At 38.8% G+C, this 21,798-nt stretch overlaps 1 protein-coding gene across 3 annotated transcripts in view; it reads right to left on the bottom strand.

Annotated features, from left to right (window-relative positions):
- Positions 1 to 21,798, bottom strand: part of PHF20L1 (PHD finger protein 20 like 1) — a gene marked incomplete at its 3' end in the record, with an annotated part of 72,975 nt that overhangs the window by 7,041 nt on the left and 44,136 nt on the right. For all 3 annotated transcript variants that reach the window (XM_080693940.1, XM_080693938.1, XM_080693939.1), the window contains 6 exons: positions 21,670 to 21,726; positions 20,521 to 20,628; positions 6,707 to 6,871; positions 2,971 to 3,152; positions 1,488 to 1,587; positions 78 to 273 (listed from right to left, as the gene is read on the bottom strand). In XM_080693940.1, coding sequence (XP_080550066.1) covers positions 78 to 273; positions 1,488 to 1,587; positions 2,971 to 3,152; positions 6,707 to 6,871; positions 20,521 to 20,628; positions 21,670 to 21,726 — 808 coding nt within the window. The remainder of the gene's footprint in view (positions 1 to 77; positions 274 to 1,487; positions 1,588 to 2,970; positions 3,153 to 6,706; positions 6,872 to 20,520; positions 20,629 to 21,669; positions 21,727 to 21,798) is intronic.

A 21,798-nucleotide genomic window follows, 5' to 3' on the forward strand; every position in this document is an offset into this window, starting at 1 on the left:
GTTAACAGATTCTTTTCCTTTTTCTGATTTCTATTCAAATGTACACTCGAGTGTGACCCTCCCTTCCCTTCACTTACTTTAGTATTCCGATCTTCAGCTGCAAGCCATGCAGTACTTCCGTCACACCGTAGACATCAGCAAGCAGATGATGTGTGGAAACAATCTTTTTGGCATTGAGATGAGAATAGTTTTCTTTTAAAAATGATAACCCACACATCTTCCCACTATTCAACCAATCCTTATCATAACGATACTTTGCACTCCACCTTTGACCTGTCGAGGAAGGTGACAGACAGTAAGTCACAAAGGACCTTGCTCATTCACATCTCCCTTCAGTGGCTACTCTGGTGCTAGGCAGTAAATAAGGTGAACTCTGGAATTAGGAAAGGGTTCTAAACACGAGGCAGAGAGCCCCACCTACCTCCTGTGTTCCTGCCCTTGGGCAACTTCCCAGAGGCTGTGGTCTAAGGCACCTGACACCTGCGAGAGACACCACTTGCACCCACTCAACTTTTCCTATCAGTCTTCCAGCCTCTAAAATGGCTAGAGAGCTGGCAGAAACTAACAGGGATTTTTTTTCACTCACCTGTCTGTTTTTAACTCAATGAAGCCAAAAGTTCTAGTTTAGCAAATAAGAGTCCCTTCTCCCATGTCTGTGATATAAAATCTTCTACCATTCTACAGCTTTGCTGTTAATACAAATTATATCTAGTAAAATAAGATGCTCTTGTGTCAGTGCTCTCCTCTGCTGAGACAGCTGAAGGTGTGGTCTGAATCATTCATCTTACCAGTGTCTGACAGACAAGAGGCATCTGATAATGCCACTCGAGTGGACAACACACATCTCCACTCATATAAGGTCTCAATTCTTGTGCTTCTTCTGTGACATTTTTATTTCTCTTTTTCGGTAGGTAGGGAAACAAATTATTTGATTTGGCAAGACCTAGTTATTTTCTGCCTTTGAGGCTGGAATTACATTCAGTATTCAGAACATGCTACCGGAAGGCCCTCAGCATAGAGGTGGGCATCAAGCGGAAAGCACGGAGGACTGGAGTCAAGAAGCTCAGGTTTCACCTCAGTGGCCTGGTCTAGCCACCCTTCTGAGGCCTAGTTGCCTCATCAGTAAAATAAGGTGATCTCACAGGTAACACCTTGAGAGATCATTTATTTTACCATGAGTCTGATATATGGCACTACCACAAAGTTCTTCAAAGGCAACTCAGGAGAAATGCAAACACAGAATGCAAGTCCACTTAATGTCAACACAAATAAGCCTATGCACAGGAAGAGACAATGGCTACCTTCTCCATGGAAAAGCTATACCCCGCCCTTTTATGCTAATATGTTTGTCTAAGTAATTAATATAAAAACTTTAACAAACAGCAAAAAATATTTTAAAATCAACCACTGAGGCAGAGTGTAGCTGATGAAGAAGTAACAGCGTTACAGACAGCGGGTACACCCAGAAGCGCGAGCAGAAGCCTTACCTGGAGGGTCTCTGCAGATGTAGCAGATGTACTGCTCTGGAATGCTCTCCTCCAGCAGCCCCATGCACACGCTGTGCTGCCAGCACAGGCACTCTTCACACTGCCAGAGGACAGAGCACACTTAGGGCTGGATGCAACGGTCACCACTCAGGAGTCAGGAGAGATGCCTGACTCTTAAGTCACTTGCTTCCTTGTAGAGACAAGTTCAATTCATACTCAGCATTACATAGCAATCATGACTTAAGATGACTTTTATCTTCGAAATAGTCAACCATTTCAAGAACTTCATTTTTGTACTTATTTAAATAGGCTTTGATAAATAATACTTAAGTCATATAAAAGTCAGTTTTCCTCATCTACTTCCCACTGATGTTTAGCCAATCACATCCATAAAATTCTTAAATATCTGAAAAAAGTATACAGAATTTTTTTAAATCAAGTTTGTAGCAGTACCTATAGCAATGTAATCTTTTTTTTTTTTTTTTTTTTTTTTTTCGGGTCTGGGGATGGAACCCAAGGGCATTTGACCTCTGAGCTACACCCCCCTGCCCTATTTTTTATTATTTTGAAACCGGGTCTCACTGAGTTGCAGAGGGCCTCACTAAGTAGCTGAGGCTGTCCACGAACCGCGATCCTCCAGGTCTCAGCCTCCCGAATGCTGGGATTACAAGCATGCGCCAGCACACCCGGCTCAATGTCCTCTTAAAGTACTACTTTGTGGTGAAATTATAAATATGCAATTCTCTTGTTTGAGAATACCAGTGAAAAGGAGGAGAACAAAAAAGAATACATTTTCTTCATTCCTGTAATTAATGCCTCCACATCTTCTACACCACAAAATCTCTTTTCTGTTAAGTATACATTTCCTACAAGAGAAGATTGTTAACTCCTGCAAGTTTCCCTTTCTTCTGAAAATACTAGAAAATTATTCTTGTATTTGAAATCACTGAAGGGTGCTAATCATTACACACAGGAACAGGGCTACTGTGGTCAATCCTCCAGTGGTGCTGACCCTCACTAATGGCCTTAAAGCATTTCAAACTGAATGCCCTAACAAAGATAGAAGGGGGCACTAAAATAAGCAAACTGCCTTTCTCACTTGGCCAAGAGACTCCCTAATTATGGCCACTGGTGTTTGAAAAATGAGAGTCCACTAGAGGACTGGCTTTTTTTTTGTGTGTGGGGGGGTCTGGGGATGGAATCCAGGGGCATTTGACCTCTGAACTACACCCCCTGCCCTATTTTTTATTCTTTATTTTGAAACCGGGTCTCACTGAGTTGCAGAGGGCCTAAGTAGCTGAGGCTGTACACGAACCGGGATCCTCCAGGTTTCAGCCTCCCAAATGCTGGGATTACAAGCGTGCGCCACCACGCCCGGCTGAGGACTGGCTTTTGAGTGAGACTAGTGAGAAGGGAAGACAGGCTAAAGCACCTGCTGAGCATGTACAGTGATTCCATCCTGCAGGAAAGACTAACAAGCTACCTGAATCATGAAGCCATTCTCCTCGTCCAGTTCACAGATACATCGCACAATCTCATTAAGAGCATCATCTTCATCCTGAGATTCCTCGAAATTGGTAGAATCAAAATCTTGATTGTACTCATCCCCACTCAGAAGCAAGCTCTCTGTTGAAGAATCATCTAGGAATTCCACATCTGATAAGTCTAGAAGGCACATGAAAAGTAAGCTCAGTACATTCTTTTCCATTTTTATATCATTTTCCAGAAAGAAAGAGGCTACAGGGAGCGACTATACTATACACTATTAGAAGACAAACAAATGCAAATAGAGGACTTATCTCTGGACAGAGAACAAGTTTGAAGCTCAGATAATTAGGACTACTTCCCACTTGAGTGTAGACACCACTGTACTATGGATCCCTCGTCTTGATGCTTACAGAGCTTATGGCTACGGCTGACACTAACTTATTTGTATAGCTTCCATACATTTACAAACATTGCCCTTTTGAACCAATGTTTTCACATTATTTCATTTTGAGTTATAAAAAGAATGGGTTTTATTATATGTACTATAGAGAGAAGCAACTTTAGAGAGACAAAAGAACTTGCCTACCTATAATCTAGTACTAATAAAACTATTAATACTATAAGTAGTATTAACTCTCATTGCTCTTGATTTATAACAGTACTACACAGAGCACTTTAAACACAGAGCATACAATAACTTGGCTGAGTATTGTGTAGCCAAGCAGCATAAAGCTGGCTGCATACTGACTGATCCTAAAGCCTGTGTTATTAATCATTTCAACAGTATTTCTGACAGCAAGCACAATACTGCAAAGTATCATTGCATGCTCTATCCCTAGGGCTTAGAATAAAGCCTGGGATATATAGTAGCCATCCACAATCTTTATGGAAGAGGTAAGGAAAAATTCAATATAGAATAAAACTTTTCTTTTCAGAATCAATCAGACCAGATGAAAGTTGGCTGGGTATTTTTCATGTAACTTTTTTTTTTTTTTTTTTTTTTTTGGTGGTACTGGGGTTCCTGGAAACCCTTCTACCTCCGGGCTACACTCCCAGACCCATTTTTTAAAAATATTTCTTAATTTGGAAACAGGGTCTCCTAAGCCAGCACGGCTGCCTTTGAACCTGCGCGATCCTCCTGTCTCTGCCTCCCAAGAGCGGGGATTACAAGCATGCGCCACCACGCCTGGCCAAATAGTTCACATAACTTAGTGTTTCTTCTATCTAAGCTTCTAATATTATTTTAACCCTGACTAAATGTTTTTTAATGTTTTGTTTTGTATTTATTTTTGTGTGGTACCGGGTATTGAACTTACTTTCTTCCTCTAAAGGCATTTGACCTCTGAGCTACACCTCCAGCCCTATTTTACCTTTATTTTGAAACAGGATCTAAGTTGCTGAAGCTGGAATTCTTCAGTGTCCATCTCCCAAGTACTGGAATTACAAGTATGTGCCACTATGCCTGTCTATTTTGTATTTATTAAAATTAAAATATTTTATAGAAAAATAAAAGAATGTTCTTTGCCTTGAAGACATCTTGGGGAAAATAAAGTCAGTAGAATTGAGGTAATGGTAGAGAAATAGCTAGACATTCAAGAAGGCAGAAATAAATAATATGAAAAAATATTCTAATATTAACAACATAACTAATTTTGAGAGTCTAGAGGAAAATTTCACCCATCCATAATCTTGCTACCTTAAATCCCAAACTAGTATTTTCTCTTGAGTTTTCCTAAACACAAGATCAAATTATGCAGCAGCAGACCATAACATGAAGTTTCAAAAATACTGCTGCAGCAAATACGTGGTGCTAAATGGGTAGAATTCATGACACAAAAATAAACTTACATTATACAATAATGAAGCCATTAAATAATTTCATTACATAATAATGAATTTCCTAAGGAAATCATTAGGAATTGGTGTGTAACTTGCATATACTTGCGTGGCCAAAATTTTCAGATTTTTTTTGTATTAACAAGCAAATTTAATAAGTTGATTAAACCTATGCTTGGCTAGATTTTCAAGATTGAGTAAATGGGCCACTGGGTTAAAAGTTATGTAAGAAAAACTAAAGTTCCTCTTAAGCTTCCACAACGGAGCCAGAGGCCAATGGATCCAGCTGCATGGTCACAGGATACCTGGTCCCTTTCCACTGCTGCCCTTCAACTATCCCTGGTCCTTCAGACAGTATTCTCAGTGTGGTTCCACACCAGCAACATTACCATCATTTGGGAATTTATTAGAAATCAGAAATTTGGAAGGTGAGGCACAGAAAGTATGTTTAACAAGCTCCTCGGGTGGTTGGAACGCACGCTGTCATCTGAGAACCTGTGCCTCTGTTAACATCCTATTTCTTCTTGTCCAGTGTTTGAGCACACAAAGGGCACAGCAGAATTCAGAGTGAGTATCTATGACTCTGTCCACCCTTTCTCCAGTGTTCTTGTTTTAGTGCGATTGCTGGCCCAGGCACAAGCCCCCATTCTCCAACATTCTCTGGCAAGAGATCATCTTCCAATCTCGTTGGCTCGCAGTGTGGGTAATCTTATGTGATTCCCAAGCCCTGCTGCCCCACAGAATCATCCAAAAATTGTATCTTGGCAGGATCTTCCCAGAAATCTTGTTTAATTGTGATGTGTGGTAGGACCCAGGACTAGAGTACTTTAAAGGCATCATAGCAATGCCTATAGTGTGCACCTGGATCAAGTGGGGAAAGGGGCCTTGTGTTTGCTGGAAAGGAGAGCAGAGGTGAGGATTTATCTTTTCCCCAACCTCAAACTTTGAAAATTAAACTCTCAAAGGTGCTATGTACTTATTTCATAGTAAAGGGAAAAGTAAGCTCCTCTCTACAGTAAGCCCGGGAGGAGGCGGGCCTGGGAGAGAGCAGTGACAAGCACAGAAGAGCATACGCGAGAGCCACCATCTGGGGCTCTCAGAGGGCAGAGCCAGGAGCGGCTTGGCCAAAGGCCAACGGCAGCCCAGCTTTCCCACTGCAGCCCTGCTGGGATGCTGCTGCACTCTAAGCCACTGCCATCAGTGTCTAGAGCCAAGACAGCCTCTCCTATTGCTCTAGGGTCAGAAGGAAGGTCAGAGTCCCCAACACTTTCCACTGTTGGGCTGGGCCTTGGAGGGCAACCTGACAGAGCCCAGCTCCAGTGATCTGCTTACCCTGACCTGGCTTCCAGCCTAGCTAAAGTGCCCAATTCCTGACTGTGTGTAAATCGCTGGCCCAGACACAGGCCCCAATACTTGGTTACAGATCTACCTGTGACAAAATACATTTTTTAAGAGTAGCTAAATATTTGGTAGAAAAAAAGCATTATCTTTGGAGTTAAAATATAGATTAATTTGAGTTTTAAGTCTGATACTAATTAACCCAAAAAGATATCTCTGCTTGTTTAACCTATAAAATGTGGCTATCAATACTACCACACAGGTTGGTTATAAAAAATATAAACATATCTGCAAAAACACCTACTGAAGATCTATATACAGTAGACCCTGATACCAGCTGCCTTATCATCTTTTCCACCACTAAGAATAAAAGCCAATTTTACTTTATATAAATTAAAATGTAGTTCAAATTTTTAATGCTGTGATTTTCATATTAGTTTATATAATAACTTAGTAAACTTCTGCTTTGCTTGGACAGGCATTCAACAAAATACATTTATTCTCAGTTCCACATTTAATAATCAATTTTGTCTTAAGCATTACATAGTTACACATACTTTCACCACTAAGATCAACGGACAGAATTGCCCTTGGATACTGATATGACGTAGTTTTCTCTGCAAACATGCTTCGTGGAGCCAGAGAACTGCCAGAAGATCGAGTTATTGGAGAAGAGCACCTTTCCAAAAATTCTAGGGAACTGTCTTCATAGTCTGAATAGTCTGTAACAGAAGATACGTAGAGACATATTATAAAGTGTCAAGCACCGAGAAAGATCACCACAAAAACTATAAGAAAATCACCTTTCTAGATGTGTAAAATGAAGCCACACACTTTCTCAAGTGTCAACAGCAAATCATTCTGGCCTCCGATGAGAAAGGTTTGGCAGCAACACTCAGGATATCGGTATACCCATGCAGAAGACACAGAAGGGATCACAGGCTCTAACTGGTACTAGTAAACTTTTGTCAGGTTGTCCATAAAGGAAAATAGGATTATTTCTACATTTCATCCATTACAACTATGACTATGAAATACATAAAGCAATTAGCCTTTTTTGTAGCTTGTTCAAAGTTCTTCTGATGTCAAAAAAGTCTTTCTAGCAAACAAACAACCTCTGAAGGAAATAAACTGTGCTGGAAGCACGCTGCTGAAGTTCTGTTCCCTTCGGCTAGGGGAGGCCCTACCATGAGGCAAGGGGAAGGCCCTCTGTGTCTTAGTTTACAGGAAGGGGGTGTGGAGAGGGCAGAAACGCAGGAGTCTAGGCTATGATGCCCAAGAACACACGGCACAGCTGATAACGTGAGGCGGCTAGAGCACAGTGACAAAGACACGTGGGTACATGGGAAGCACCCACATCAAGTTACAGGAGCTTTTCATGAATGGATTCATGAATTTTTTTTCCATCCTGGGGATTGAACCCAGGGACATTTTACCTCCAAGATATATCCCCAGCCCTATTTTATTTTTTATAGTATTTTATTTTATTTTATTTATTTTATAGTATTTTATTTATAGTATTTTATAGTATTTTATAGTATTTTATTTTTTATAGTATAATATTTATTTTTTTTTTATAGTACTGGTGCACTATAGCCTCAGATCATAATGTGGATCATGTTGACAATGGCATATATTGACACAGTACTTGATGCCCTTCCTCCCCCTGCTTCCCCGTTTCCCTCCCTTCTGATACTGAGTGTCCAGGTTAACAGTGTTATATTCACATGTATACACCTAGTCACAGGTAGCATTTCCATTAATGAACCTCAGCCTTCTTCCTCCCCTACTTCTCCTTTCTTGCTTCCCTGAGATTTCCCCTCCATTATCTGGAGTCTCTTTGGTACCCCTTATACTCCCTAGCTTGAGAATATTAGAGAAAACATATGTCCCATTTCTTTCTGTGCTTGGTTAATCTCACTTAACATAATGTTCTCCAGGTCCTTCCAACTTCTTAAAAATGACCTAATTTTGTTCTTCTTTACTGCTGAGTAAAATTCCATTGTGTGTAATTCCCATAATTCTATAATCCATTTATCTTTCATATTTTGGTTTCATATTTTGGCTACTGTGAGCTGTGTTGCTATGAACATGGGTATGCATATGTTTCTGTGAAATCAGTTTTCTGATTTCAACCCCTTTGGAAAGGTACCCAGGAGTGGTATAGCCAGATCATATGGTAGATCCATTCTCAGTTTTCTATGGAATTTTCCATAGTTTTCTACTGACCTCCATAGTGGCTGAACTGGTTTGCACTCCCACCAACAATGTAGAAGAGTTCCTATTTCCCCACATCCTCGCCAGAATTTGTTACTTGGCTTCTTTATGCTTGCCACTCTCATTGGGGTTAGATGGGATCTCAGTGTAGTTTTGATTTGCATCTCCCTGGCTGCTAATGATGTTGAACATTTTGTCATGTATCTATTAGCCATTTGTATCTTTTTTTGTGAAGTGTCTATTCAGTTCAGTTGCCCATTTCTTGATTGGGTTATTTGTTTTATTAGTGTAGAGTTTTTTGAGCTCTTTGTATATTCTGGATATTAGCCCTCTATCAGAGTGGTGGCTGGTAAAGATCTCACATTCTATCAGCTTTCTCTTTAGATTATTGATGATTTCCTTTGATGAGCAAAAACTTTTTAGTTTGATGCCATCCCACGTTTTAATTCTTGTTTAATTTCCTGCGCTTTGGAGGTCTTGTTGAGGAAGTTATTATTCGTGCCTATATGTTGTAGTATTGAACCTATGCCCTCCCCTAATAGCTTCACAGTCTCTGGTCTGATTTCAAGGTCTTTGATCCATCTCAAGTTGATTCCTGAGCATAGTGAGAGGTAAGGATTTAGTTCCATTTTTTTTTTTTTTACAAATGGATAGCCAGTTCTCCCAACACCTTGTTGAAAAGGCTATCTTTTCTGCAATGTATGTATTTGGACCCTTTGTCAAGGATTAATTGACTGTAAGTGTGTGGGTTTGCTGTATCTTCTATGTTCCATTGGTCTGTGCGCCTGTTTCTGTGCCAATACCATGCAGTTTTAACTACTATTGCTCTGTAGTATAATTTGAAGTCAGGAAATGTGAAGCCTTCTGCATGGTTCTTAATTGCTGATAACTGATTTGGCTGTTCTGGGTCTTTTGTTCCTCCCTATGAAATTCATGACTGATTCAGGAAATTGAAAGAGATAGAATTTTTTCAAATTCCTTCTATAAAGGCCAACATTACATTAATACCTAAACCAAATAAAGATACCTCAAGAAAAGAAAATTACAGACCATTATCTTTGATGAACACAGATGCAAAAAATTCTAAACAAAATACTAGCTATACGCATCCAAAACCATATCAAGAGAACTGTACACCAAGTTGGTTTCATCCCAGGAAAGCAAGGCTGGTTCAACACACGTAAGTCAATATATGTTATTCACCACATAAACAGAATTGAAAACAAAAATCACATGATAGTATCAATAGATACTGAAAAAGCATTTGTCAAAAATCCAACACCTATTCATGTTAAAAACACTGCAGAAAAACGGAAGAGAAGAAATATGTCTCAACACCATTAAGGCAATATACAATAAACCCAAAGCCAGCATTATACTGAAGGGGAAAAAAATGCAAGAATTCCCTCTAAAATCAGGAAGAAAACAAGGATGCCAACTATCACCACTACTTTTCAATATAGTCCTGGAGAATCTTGCCAGAGCAGTAAGACAAGAGAAGGATATCAAAGGAATTCAAATAGGAAAAGAAGAATCAAAATTCCTTGTTTGCAGACAATATGATCCTATATCTAGAAGACCCAGAAAAACTTAACCAAAAGACTACTGGAGCTGATTAACCAATTCAGCAAAGTGTTGGGATACAAAATCTACCTAAATAAATCAGTAGCTTTTCTATATGCCAACAACAAATCCATGAAGAAAGAAATAAAGAACATTCACAGTGACCTCAAAACCAATAAAATACCTAGGGATAAATCTAACCAAAGATGTAAAATACCTCTACAATAAAAATTATAAAACATTAAAGAAAGAAACTGAAGACGACCTTGGAAGATGGAAAGGTCTCCCTTGCTCATGAATAGGCAGAACAAATATCATCAAAATGGCCATTCTGCTAAAAGTGATCTACAGATTCAATGCAATTCCTATCAAAATATTAACAACATTCTTCACAGAACTAGAAAAATCATGTACGGGGCTTTAAAGTTCTGTGGTAAGGCAAGAGCCATTCAAGGTCGTCAGAGGAGCAAGATGCAACTCAAGTCCCAGTCCATTCTGTTATTGTTCCTGGGGCCTGAATCCAGGGCTATTCTACTTCTAAGCTATACTCCCAGTCCTTTTTTTAATTTTTGAGATTTAAAACAGGGTCTTGCTAACTTGCTGAGGGTCTAGGTTGCTGAGGCTGGCCTTGGACCTGGTAGCTTCCTATCTCAGTCTCCCTCCTGTCTCACCCTATGAAGGCCCAGCTCAGAAATGGAGGCCTAGCTCAGAAATGGGGGCCCAGCTCCATTTCTACCAGATCACTCTATTGGCAGAATAGAGGAAGCAGGCAGAGAAAGCACAGGTGGAAAAAGAGACAGAGGCCACACCAGAGTTTCAGTCAAGAGATGTGGACATATCAGATGACAGCGAGGTGAAAATGAGGGTGTCGAGAAAGACAACGATATAGCTAGAAAAAGTACCTTGGATTATCTGGGTAGCCCAAAGTAATCCTAAGGGATTAAAAGAATAATCCCAAGTGAAAGAGATTGACAAAAGAGCCAGTGTCAGAATGATGTGATATAAAAAAGAATCCATTGGACAATACTGGCTTTGAAGATGAGATAGGAATAATAGACAAGAAATACAGCAGTTAGAAAGGCGAGCACATGACTGTCTTCTTGAACCTCCAGAAAAGAATGTAGTACTGCTGCTACACCCTGCTTTTAGTCCACAGAGACCTGTTTTTGACATCTGGCCTCCAAAACTGGAAGACAAAAAATACACATTGTCTTTAGCCACTGACACTCATTTGTGTCAACAGCCATAGGGAACTTACAGAGAGCACCATAAACACTGGAGTGCAGTGACGCTTACTGAGAGCTCTCTGTGCCAAGGACAGTTTCAAGTGTGTGCTGTGACGTGACTCGATCCCCACAAACACCCAGTAAGGAAAGTGTGGCTGCTGGGCTAGTGCCATTTTTACAAATAAAGAATTAAGAACCAAGGCAGAACAGGTTGTCCAAGGACACTCAGCTACCAATGGCAAAGAAAACATTCAAACCTAGACAGTCCGACTCCAGGAGGCCCACTGTTGACCAATAAAGCTATCAGTGGGATTCAGGATTTAAAGTGTGCTCACACTGGGAAGCCTGTTAAAGCCAAGATTTGGGGCCTCAGCCCCAGGAGGTAGGGAGTAGGAACACCCCCTCACTCTCTTGAACAACAAGTGCTGTCGGTGGGTTTCTATATTTAAAGTGTGCACCAACTGGGAAGCTCCTTAATGACCCTCAGCCCTAGCACGTCAGGATGGGAACGCAGCCAGATGAAGGTGATGTCAGAGGACAGAGCAACCTAGTGCTAGTGCCTAGCGCTGTGCAGTTCTGCCTCTCCTGGCCTCAAAGCAACTGTGCAGTTGTGTAACATGCTGTTATTTAGACACAAGCATGGAAAAAGTATTCACTAAATGCCAGAACTACCGTGTCAAGTACTTTCAATAATTACATTTATCCCGATCATATATACACATAGCAGAAACTATCATTACCATTTTAGAGGTGAGGAAATTGAGATGTAGACCACGATTTGAAATCTTAAGCTAACCCTCCGAAGCTTCCCTATATGGAAGCTTATATTAATATAAATTATATTTATATTAATATACTAATTATTATATATTAATAATTATAATTATATATTATATAATTATAATTATTATAATTATAATTATATTATAATTTATTATAATATAATTAATTATAATTATATTATAATATAATTAATTATAATTATATTATAATTATAATTATAATTATTATAATTATATATTATATAATTATAATACAATTATATATTAATAATTATAATTAATTAATTATATTAATATATTAATTAATATATTATATATTACTATATTAATATATAAATATATTAATATAAATCTTATATTGCCCTCTTGATAAAAGTAAAAAGAGGAGTCTGGTAAGAAAAGTAATGAAAGAAATCAATTTGATGCTAAAAATAAAATACGACTGATATCTAATCACTACACATAATACTAGCAAATAAATAAAAATTCTTGGCATTCTATACCCTACTTGCATTCACCACTCCAATCCTCTATTATGAATAAAAATGGACTGTTATGTTTCAACACTTATGTCAGAAGTAATCTACACGAATTCCCCGCCTCAACCACTCCAGCTTGCCTACATTTTAAGTACATTTGTTTCGTACCATTCTGAGCTCATATAGCACAATCCAGTAGATAGCTTCGTATGCTTCTGATCACTGGCACTGTAGACTTATATACTTCCCTACACGGTCCTCTCAAGGAACCCCCTGCTTGAACTACACGATGCTTCGGAGCTCTGCACTTGCAGCTCTAGATCTTTTCATCTCTGTATGCCATCGACAGGCACGAGAGAGATGAGGTAGCTCTGCTCAAAGCACAAAGCTAAAACAGGCACAAAAAAGTCACTAGTAAATCCAAACATGGCAATATCCCTTAAAAATAGACTAATTCTGGTAACTAAACCATATTAACCCAGTACAGCATGCAATAACTGTAAAGAATTACTTAATTACTTCCTATGTAACTTTGTTAAAAATAACTGATAAGAGTAGGAACTTAGTATGCCAACAAAGACAAAGACTTGTTGAAGGAAGATGCCAGGCTGGCAAACAGCCTCTCAAGTACAGAAGGTAAAATTAACACAGCTTGGTGGTTAAAGATAAAAATCAGATTCTGAACCGCCCGATGTGAGGGTCGGAATCTGTTTTTCAACTACTTGTTATCCAGGTTAGATAACTCTCTTTATCTCTGCTGTAGTGAACTATAAAATGTGGTTCTCAAATAATACCGTAAGGGTTAAATAAATTAAAACGTATGGAATGTGTAGTGTTCAGTATCTAACTACTACCAGCAGGATATTCAAAGTAACACTGAGCACTAATAAAATAAATTTTTAAAATTCCTCATGGTGCTAATTACACACTAAACAACATATTCTAATAGGAACTCCATACAGTAATAATGTGAATTTTTTTAACACTAAGATGTCTTTAAAATTTCAAAGTCATATGCCAGGCGTGGTGGCGCACGCTTGTAATCCCTGCGCTTGGGAGGCAGAGACAGGAGGATCGCACAGGTTCGAAGCCAGCCGCGCTGGCCTAAGAGACCCTGTTTCCAAATATAAAAGTATAAAATAGGTCTGGGAGTGTAGCCCTAAGGTAGAAGGGCTTCCAGGAACCCCAGGACCACCAAAAAAAAAAAAAAAAAAAATTCAAAGTCATATAAAACAAACCCCGTATTTCCTGCTTAATGACCACTCTTGTAATTTTATCATCTAGGGGAAAATATCACTTTCAGAATGACTATAAAGAATATAAATATATTTTCTTCAAATTTAATAATTACAAACATGCTGGTAATTATCAGACTCAACATGTCTTGAATAGCAGAGCTTCTGTGCACCTTCAGTATTTACCAGTATTATACTGGTAAGTAACTCCGTGGACAAAGTTAGGATGTTCATTTATAGGCATGATTTTTTTTTTTTTTTTTTCCTGGTGGTACTGGGGTTCCTGGAAACCCTTCTCCAGGCTACACTCCCAGACCTATTTTTCTATTTTTTTTAATTTGGAAACAGGGTCTCTTAAGCCAGCACGGCTGGCTTCAAACCTGCGTGATCCTCCTGTCTCCACCTCCCAAGTTGCGCGCCACCGGCTTATAGGCATGATTTTAAAATAAAGCAAAAGTAAAAAGTTTTGTGCTTCCGATCAAATACATATAATTTAAAGTATTTTTTTAATGGCTCTTCATAAAAGGTTACTATGGTTAAAGGCTGACCACTGTTCTTTCTTTCTCTCTGATTCCTAACCATTCTTCACTCTTTTGAGTTGCGGTGTTCTCACAAACCCTCCCTACCGCACACTGCTACCACAGGAGCCCCTCTCTTACTGCTGCTCCTCAGTCCCTCACTTGTGCCTGTTCCAGGCATTTTAGCATGTGAGATTCTGGAGCTGCTACTATACAACTGGAACTGCCTCAGTTCCAGAGGCCTCAGCTGGCTGCTCCTGCAGGCCTACTGGTGTCCACAGGAGCTCCCAGGCCGGCTCCTTCCCCAGAACCTCCAGCTGGAAGTTCATCTGGCAGTTATGCTGCAGCTTGAAGCTCATGAGGACAGTCAGTAAGGAGTGTTTGCGGTTAATGGTTTTTGTTTATGGCGTTTCCTAAGTCTCAGCCTCCCAAGTACTGAGGTTACAAGCTTGCACCACCACGAACAGCTTCTCAGCCCAATTTTATTTCTTATTTGGAAACAAGGTCTCACTAGCTTGATGAGTCTCAATACTTGCTGAGGTAGTCCTTGAACCTGCGATCCTCCTGTCTCAGCCCCCATGTACTGGATTACAGGCATGCATCATCATACCTGGCTTTGTATCTTTCTTTTTAGGTAAAAAACAAACAAACAAACAAACAAACAAAAAAACCCTAATAATGCATATGGATGTTGAAATGTTTTTCCTACATTTATCTCCTAGTGTTGTGAATTCTAGCTGATTCCTAATCAACTTTAAATACTGAATTTCCCAAACCATGAACATGAATTTTTCAATCATGTACTCCAAACTTATGTGATCATATCCCTCGTCGACACTGTTAGATTTAATTCTCTAATACTTAATTGTGGTTTGCATCTATGTCATAAGAATCTATGGTTGTCCTTTTCCATTTTATTCTCTGCTGATTTTGATAGAAAAGTCATTTAAATCATTTAAAAAAGAATTTGGAGTGTTAATGGTTTCCTCGTGGTACTCAAAGAAAAGTGGCACAATATAGTGGCTTAAAACATCATAAAGTCCTTCTCTTGTACTTCAAGTCCCAAATCAGGAACTGGCCAGCATACAGAGCTCTTCAATAGGCTCTAGGTTGCCCTTCCTCGTCCCCTTCTCAGGCTCTAGAGCACCCTTCCTTGCTCCCCCCCAGGCTCTAGGGAGCCCTTCCTAACTCCCCACCACAGGCCCTAAGGTACCCTTCTTCAATCCCCCACAGGCCTAGGGAGCCTTTCCTCACTTTCCCACAGGCTCTAGGGTGCCCTTCCTCACTCCCCTCAGGCTCTAGGGTGCCCTTCCTCACTTTCCCACAGGCTCTAGGGTGCCCTTCCTCACTCCCCTCAGGCTCTAGGGCACCTTTCCTCACTTTCCCACAGGCTCTAGGGCGCCCTTCCTCACTCCCCTCAGGCTCTAGGGTGCCCTTCTTTGCTCTCCACAGGCTCTAGGATGCCCTTTCTCCCCCTCCCCCCAAACTCTAGGGTGCCCTTCCTTGCACCCCTATTGGCTCTAGGGTGCCCTTCCTTTCCCTCCCCACAGGCTCTAGAGCACCCTTCCTAGCTCCCTGAAGCCCCTGGCAGCACCAGTTCCTTGGCAGAGGGTCCCCCACTTCAGTCTCTACCTCCAGCACCCTATGGCCCTCTCCCCTTGAGCCTCAGAACCCCATTGTGAGGGTCTAACTCTCAATCTCGCAGTCTCCTATTGAGATAATTTTAGTTCATTAACTTTGCTCATATGTTTATTACTTATTTGTACATTTTGGATTTATTCTTACTCTCTTCTAACTTCTTAAATTGTAGGCTTAGCTTATTTTCATCCTCTTCTAATACACATTTGTATGATAATACATTTTGTTTTTATAAGTGCCAATTAATTACACTCACAGTTTTACCATACAATATTTCCATCATCTTTCAGTTAACATCTTTTTTACTTTCCCTTTGGACATGTTCTTTGATCAACGAGTTATTTAGAAGAATCTAAACTTTTGGGAATAATCTATCTTTTTGATGCTGGCTTCAGTGGACTACACTGTGGTCAGAAACCAGGAGTCTGTGTTATAGAAACTTTTAAAATTTGTTGAGATCTGGTTAAATCTGCACCATGGGTGAGCTTTATCAGCACAGTCTGTGTCTCCTTGAGGAGAGTGCATACTCAAGAGGCTGCTGAGCTCAGGCTGGCTCAGGGCCATCACACCAACTTCACAATGCTGCTACCTTTCCATCCTTGAGAAAACGTTTTAGCTCTGTTAATTAATCACAACCAAAAAGATATAATAACATTATTCTGCAATAAAATTTAGAAATTTTGTATCTAGGAAGATACAAAGTGATTAAACCTTTATTATTATATGGTAACCTCCTACCTCTGAGAATAATGTTTGTCTTAATTGCTATTTATCTGTTATTAGTAAATCTATTCTGATTTTTACTTGGGTCTTTATTGCTCACCATATTTTCCCATGCTTCCATTTTTAATATTTCTCAATCACCTCAATCCTTATATTTACATATGCCTTTTATAAGTAATAAACAATTGGATTATAAAGTCTATTGTAATAACCTTTCTTATATAGCTACAGTGATATTTTTGGGTAATATGTTATTTTGTAATTTGTACTTGTCTCTTTTTTCCACATTTTTCTCTTACCACCCTCTTTGGGTATGGAGGGTTTATTCATTACATCTCCCCCCTTTCTACTTTAGAAATTACACCTTGTGCTTCTATTCTTTAGTATTTATGTTAGAAATTTCAATGAGCACATTTAACTTATTAGAACATAAAGCAACAAATTCTTTCATTCCCCAACACAAAAGAAAGAGCTTAAAAACAATAAAATACAATATACATCCTCCAATGAACCGGCCATTATTATGTGTTTTTATTCTCTACCATCTTGTTTCTTTTCCCCACAAACCAAACATCACCAATGTTTACATTTACCCATGTATTCACACTCTGCTCACCATGCAGATTTCTAGAATCTCAAACCTTCCTTTGGCCCTCATTTTTTTTCCTCCCTTCAAGTACTTTCTTCAGGATTTTCTTCAGAGAGATTGTGGGTAGTAAAATGTTTCAAGTTTTTCTGAAACTATTATTTCTCCCTCATTCTTGAAAGCCAGTTTAAGGGACTCTATACTGAGAAAATTTACAATTCTGAATTGAGAATAAATCTATTTTTTTAATATTTATTGGTGCATTATATTCATACATCATATTGGGGTAAAAAACTGTGTGTACAGACACATCACTGATTTAACCCCTACCCAATTCCCACCCCATTCCCTCCCCGTCCCTCCCTCCCTTGCTCGGCTTAGTGGTTGACTTCGATATGTTTAAGTACACGGTGTGTTTTAGAGATTTTCCTCTCCCACCCTCCTTTCTCCTCCTTTAGGTTGCCTTGTTTGCTCCTCTATAGGATTTCCTTTTTCATCTAGAGTTCCTCCTGTGGCCGATTTCTCCCTAACTCTCACATATTAGGGAAAGCATCTAATTTCTTATTTTTTGTGACTGACTAATCTCACTTAGTATAATGTCCTCCAGTTCATCCATTTCCCTGAAAATGATGTAACTGAGTTTTTTTGGATGGCTGAGTAAAATTCCATTGTGTACATATCCCACAGTTTTGTAATCCATTCATCTGTTGATGGGACATCTTGGCTGGTTCCATAGGTTGGCTATGGTGAATTGGGCAGCTATGAATATAGATACACTATAGATACACTATATGAATATAGATACACTATATAATATAGATGCATTAGTTCAGTAGCTTGGTTTCTTTTCTTTTGGGTAGATACCCAGAAGTGGTATTGCTGGATCAAATGATAGATTTGTTCCCATTCTTCTGAGGATTCTCCATACTCTTTTCCAAAGTGGTTGCACTAATTTGCAATCCCACCAACAATGTCTTAAGAGTTCCCACTTCTCCACATCCTCGCCAGCATCTGTTGTTTGTGTTTTGAATGATTGCCATTCTAGTTGGAGTTAGGTGAAATCTCAGGGTAGTTTTGATTTGCATCTCTCTGATTGCCAGTGATGTTGAGCATTTTTCCATGCATTTATTGGCCACGTGAATTTCTTCTTCTGTGAAGTGTCTACTTAGTTCACTTGCCTATTTTGTTATTGGATGCTTTGTTTTCTTAGTGTTGAGTTTCTTAAGTTCTCTGTATATTCTAGATATTAGTACTCTATCAGAAGGGTAGGTGGCAAAAATCTTCTCCCATTCTGTTGGCTCTCAATTGAGGTTCTTGAAAGTTTCCTTTGCTGAACAGAAGCTCTTCAGTTTCATGCAATCCCATGTATTGATTCGCCTATTAATTTGTTGTGCCTTTGGGGTCTTATTGAGAAAGTGTTTATTGTGCCTATGTGTTGCAGTGTTGGACCTCTGCCCTCTTCAAGGAGCTTCAAGGTCTCTGGTTTGATTTCCAGGTCTTTGATCCATCTTGAGTTGACTTTTGTACAGGGTGAGAAAGTGGGATTAATTTCCAATTTTCTGCATATGGTTAACCAGTTTTGCCAACACCATTTGTTGAAGAGGCTATTTTTTTTCCAGTGTATGTTTTTGGCCCCTTTGTCAAAAATCAATTGGATGAAAGTGTGTGGACTTGTTTCTGGGTCTTCTATTTTGCTCCATTGGTCTATGTATCTGTTTTTTTTTTTTTTTTTTTTGCCAGTACCATGCTGTTTTTATTACAATGGCTTTGTAGTATAGTTTAAAGTCCGGCATTGTGATTCCTCCTGCATAGTTTTTGTTGCTGAGAACTACCTTGGCTATTCTGGGCTTTTTGTTATTCCAAATAAATTTAAGGACTGATTTTTCTATGTCTGTGAGAAATGATCTTGGTAGTTTAATGGGCATTGCATTAAATCTGTGAATCACTTTTGGAAGGATGGCCATTTTAATGATATTTATTCTGCCAATCCATGAACATGGAAGATCTTTCCATCTTCTAAGATCTTCTTCGATTTCTTTTTTCAGTGTTTTATAATTTTCTTTGTAGAGATCTTTTACCTCCTTGGTCAAATTTATTCCTAAGTATTTTATTTTTTTGTGGGAGATCCTGAGTGGAAGCATTTTCTGAATTTCTTTTTCAGTGAATTTATGGTTGGTGTACAGGAAAGCTTCTGATTTTTTAAGATTGATTTTGTATCCAGATACTTTGCTGAATTTCTGATCAGTTCTATAAGCCTTTTGGTTGAGTTTGTTGGGTTTTCTAAATATAGTATCATGTCATCTGCAAATAGTGAAAGTTTGAGTTCTTCTTTTCCTATTTGTATTCCTTTGATTTCCTTTTCTTGCCTTATTGCTCTGGCTAGAGTCTCAAATACTATATTGAAGAGAAGTGGTGATAGTGGACATCCTTGTCTCATTCCAGTTTTTAGGGGGAATTCTTGAAGTTTTTCCCCATTTAATATGATGTTGGCGGCGGGCTTATTGTATATTGTCTTAATAATGTTGAGATATGTTCCTTCTATTCCAATTCTCTGCAGTGTTTTTATCATAAATGGATGTTGAATTTTATCAAATGCTTTTTCAGCGTCTATTGAGATGATCATGTGGTTTTTGTCTTTGATTCTGTTTATATGATGGATTACATGGATTGATTTTCGTATATTGAACCAGCCTTGCATCCCTGGGATGAACCCTACCTGGTCATGGTGTATGATTTTCTTTATGTGGTTTTGAATGCGTGTTGCTAGTATTTTAATAGTTTTGCATCCAAGTTCATCAGAGATATAGGCCTGTAGTTTTCCTTCCTTGAACTGTCTTTATTCGGTTTGGATATTAGTGTGGTACTAGATTGAAGGTAATTCTAGATTAATTTAAGGGACTCTAATTCTATATTGGTACTAATAATAACCATACCCTTTGGTATGTGGAAAGGTACCTGGTCAGAGAATTGGGTTCATCATAATGTTGACAGTGAACATCTCTCATCAGTTGCAATGATGAATTTAGAGACCATGGTAAAAATAGTTGTATATTCTTGAAGGTATAAGAAAGAGGAAAGCTACAAGATTATCTCAGCTGTCAACAATATGGGGATACAGATCCATGTGTTATTAATATGCAATATAGATCTATATTAATATATAATACAGATTAGTTATAACACAGATCCACCTATCTGTATTAGACACAGACTGTGCTAAACGTTGTACAGGTTTAACCAAATCTCAACAAATTTTTGAAAGTTGGTATAATACAAACTCATAGTTTCTGACCACAATGTAGTCCTCTGCAACCAACATCAAAAAATAAATAGGAAATCTCCACCCATATCTCTATTTTGACAGAGTATTAAGAAATGGGAATAATCATGTTAAGTACACTCACCATACTGCTTGGATTTCTTTTTCTTTTTCTTCTTTTTCTTCTGTTTTGGTTTGTAGTGATCTTTGTCCCTTTTCTCCTTTCTTTCTTTATCCTTTTCTTTTCTCTTACCTATGAAATACAAGCAAACACTTCTGTAATCACCAGTGATCCTGCATTGCTCTTTAGCGGTTCACCTATGAGCAGGATTATGCCTCCATCAGCTGTTTCTGTCACCTGCCCAGAGTGGATGGATTCAAGTAAACTGCTCATGTCATGGGTCTGCACCTCTCATTTAGCTTACTGGATGAGAAGAGGGGATCTTTGTTAGCAGTGTTAAGAAACCCAATTCCTGACAGCTTAAGAGTTAACACATATAGTGGTTAAAACCTTTGGATGAGTAATGTACAAAATCCCAATACAGCCAGAGGCTAACCCTCATCATTTTTTTTTCTTTTTGGTGGTACTGGGATACCTGGAAACCCTTCTACCTCCAGGCTACACTCCCAAACCTATTTTTACACTTTTTTGTTTGGAAACAGGGAGGGTCTCTTAAGCCAGCACGGCTGGCTTCGAACCTGTGCGATCCTCCTGTCTCCACAACTCAAGCACAGGGATTATAAGTGTATGCCACCATGCCCAGCTTAACCCTCATCATTTTAAGACCTCACTGAGAAGAATCAGCATTTCCAGAAATTTAATGAGGAATTATATTTGAAGATTTAAAAAAACTTTTTCTTCTCTTAAAAACAATTAAGACAATCCATAAATAATTCCTTCAGTCTTTCAATGCTTTCCCCATATCTACTAAAGACTAAGAACATAAAAAATTCATTAAACTGATTTTTAATAAATTTTAAAGTACTCTTTTACCCAATCACGTGTACTTTAAGGAATGAATTATCCACATTAAGTCTCAACAATATTAAGTGGAGGCTTATTTTTAAACAGCCATAATTTTAAATAGAGATGTCAGAAACATAGAAGTGTCTTAGAGAAAGAGACCCCCTTAACAAATAAACACACACAGCATTACAAGATATGCAGAGAACAAATATAGTATGTGAAGCTGCTCAAGGCTGATAAGACCTGAAGGAGCAGTAACAGGAAAGGAAGAGGCACGCTCTGCCCTCCCTCTAAGGCGTTAGCTTAAACATTATTGTCTGTTCATACCAAATGCAGTGGAGCTTTTTTCTTCTGATTTCACTTTTTTTTCTGTTTTCGACATTCCTGTAGATTGGGGGAGGGGAAATGTAAGTTTAATTATCTGATTGAAACATGGGAAATGTCTGAAATTACAAT

Source organism: Muscardinus avellanarius, assembly GCF_963383645.1.
Source record: "Muscardinus avellanarius genome assembly, chromosome: 4".
NCBI lineage: Eukaryota > Metazoa > Chordata > Mammalia > Rodentia > Gliridae > Muscardinus > Muscardinus avellanarius.